The sequence below is a fragment of the Helianthus annuus genome, chromosome 2 (genome assembly GCF_002127325.2).
Source record: "Helianthus annuus cultivar XRQ/B chromosome 2, HanXRQr2.0-SUNRISE, whole genome shotgun sequence".
Classification (NCBI taxonomy): Eukaryota; Viridiplantae; Streptophyta; class Magnoliopsida; order Asterales; family Asteraceae; genus Helianthus; species Helianthus annuus.
The window spans coordinates 16,391,688-16,394,234 of NC_035434.2; the positions used below are offsets into that span (position 1 = coordinate 16,391,688).

Consider the following 2,547-nt stretch of genomic DNA (forward strand, 5'->3'; position numbering starts at 1 on the left):
ATGCATGTTTTGTCCGATTGTTTAATCGCTACCAACGTTTGGGATGGGATTGGTAGATGGTGCCGCTTAGACCCGATTTATGCGTTCAAGATTAAGGATCTGTTAGAAGTGTACAAGTCGATGAACGGAAGCAAGAAGGGGAAAAAGATTGTGCACGGGATTGTCATTGTCACCATGTGGTCGATGTGGAAAGCGAGGAATGATTCGATTTTTAATGGGAAGCGGCCTAACGTGGAAAACATCGTGGCGAGTTTAAAGTCTATCACGTTTTTATGGGCTAAAAGTAGATTAAAATGTAATAGGGTTGTTTGGAAAGATTGGTGTTGTTTTCCATTGTATATGTTGTAATTGTTGTGTGAGCCGTCGGTATTCGATTTGAAGTCCGGTCTTGGCGTTTTGTGAATGAAAGCTTTTTTCCAAAAAATTTAAAACTCTATTTTTTTTTCAGGTTATTGGATTTTTATAATCCTTGGTTTAACCTGTTGGCTGATAATAATCTCAACTTTAAAAATTTCCTCCAATAATCCCAACTTGTAAAAGTTTGGTCGCCATTGATCCTTTTCAAACATATAAGAATTTGGTCCCCTCAATAGATTCAATTACAACTAGAGACTCCTTAATTGATTTAAGTGCACCTATGTTAGAAAAGGATCAATGGCGCCCAATTTTTTTACAAGTTGGGATTATTGGAGAGAATTTTTGAAGTTCAGATTATTATCGGCCAACAGATGAAACTTAGGATTATGAAAATCCAATATCCCTTTTTTCTCTAATAATAAACCAGTTCAAACCTACACCTCGTTATTCACTCGTTACTTACTTTTTCTTTTTTTAAACTATATTTTATTTATATAATCTATTTTTATTTTATTTAATAAATAATTATAAATATTTTTATTGTTAAACAAGCTGGAAAAAAAAATAAAACTCGTAACAATATAAATTAACTACCTATTTATTTTTATTTTTTTCGTTATCAAGTATTTTTATTTAATTCTAAATTCAAATAAAATATTAAAAACGAACGTTTAATTCATACGACTCTTTTTCAATCGGCTACTTTTGCAACAATTTTTTTTTAAACGACTACTTTTCAACCACTAGTTTTTACCGGTTATAAATTCAAATCATATTTCAAACAACATGTTCACTTCTCAACTAATAATTCACTACATCGATTCATAAAAAAAGGCAAGAAACAGGTGGGTCGAAGATGGCTATAGTCAGCTCTTGGATGGATTTATGCGACAATAGAAAAGCAGTCGGGTCAACTAGAGAACCCTTATTTGAAGGATTTCGTCAACATGTTGGAAAAACCAATTGCAATGGCCTTCAGCCAATCAGCGTACATCACGCCCTGTACCAAGGGACGTCCCACGTTACACAGTGGTGCAGGTGACAAAGGTACACTTGAAAGTGATGGCCAGCCAATCACGTGACACCAGTACATCCCTCCTCAATCCCCACTAACGGCTGAGGGCAGGCGTGACAACAAGTACACCTAGAAAGCGACGTGTAGGCAATCACAGCGCACGATCGTACTCCCACCTCTACACGCACTACCTGTCGTGTTAGAGGGGACCAAATGGATTCCTTGAATGCGACGTCTTGGCCCATCAGTCGACTAGCCCATATTCTTCTCCAACCCTTCGGCTATGAATACTAGCCTTCTCCAAAGGTTTAAGGATCCGATTTCTCATTCTCTCATTCTAAACACACACTTGTTTTCTTTCTAGCTTGAAAGAAAAATTACTTATTCTCACGTCGGAGCCTGCTAAGAGAAGAGGCCCATTCTCCTCTTAACGAGTAATGGTGGTCTGTTTTGCAGATCATTCAGAAAGGTTCCCGGGTTTCGCTGATCAAGAAGAAGATTAGAAGATAAGCCCCGATCGAGACTTCATTATTCTTCTATACTCCACGAATTTAAACTCGTGTTTCTTTAGTGATATCAATGCATATGAATCCAGATATAAAGTATATAATTATGAACATAATTATCTTCAATGGTTAACAAACTACACATAGGTAGGTTTTTTTTTTTGAAAAAAGGCGAAATTTTTATAAAAGAAACTTGAGCAAGGAGCTCAGGAAGTTACAGTACAGGAAAAAAGAAAAACAAGCGTACAGGATGGAGACCGTCCCTTATGAGGGAAAATCTGAGAAAATAAAACCTCTCCATTTCTCCCAGTTTAATTGGGAGTATCCGGCCCGAGACTTTACCCAAGAATATGATGTCGCCTTGATGTCGCCTATTAGTTGTTTCAGCTGAGGTGTTTTTTGTCTGAAGATGCATTCGTTTCTCGTGCGCCATAAGTGCCAGCAGGTTGCAGCAAGTACCGCCCCAATTGCCCTCTTCATAGTCTTGTGAGTTTTGTGTGAAGAGATTAGCTCGAGTAACTGTACTACACTTAGAGTGTAACGCGGAAGTGGAACTTTCAGCCATTGAAAAATTAGAGTCCATACGTGTTGAGCGAAATCACAAGTGACTAAGAGGTGATCGGTTGATTCAGTCGAGTCGTTGCAGAAGACGCACGCAGAGGAGGGAAG

The 2,547-nt window shown here is 37.9% G+C and overlaps 1 protein-coding gene across 1 annotated transcript; it reads left to right on the plus strand.

The window, feature by feature from the left end:
• LOC110886728 lies at window positions 1–348 on the plus strand. The gene has a single exon (XM_022134568.1). It carries the CDS (start codon window positions 1–3, stop codon window positions 346–348), a length of 348 nt encoding a protein of 115 aa, XP_021990260.1.
• Window positions 349–2,547: the final 2,199 nt, after the last annotated feature.

Bases quoted from the DNA above. Each gene is read 5' to 3' on its own strand.
- LOC110886728 (XM_022134568.1), top strand. From the start codon at position 1: ATGCATGTTTTGTCCGATTGTTTAATCGCTACCAACGTTTGGGATGGG.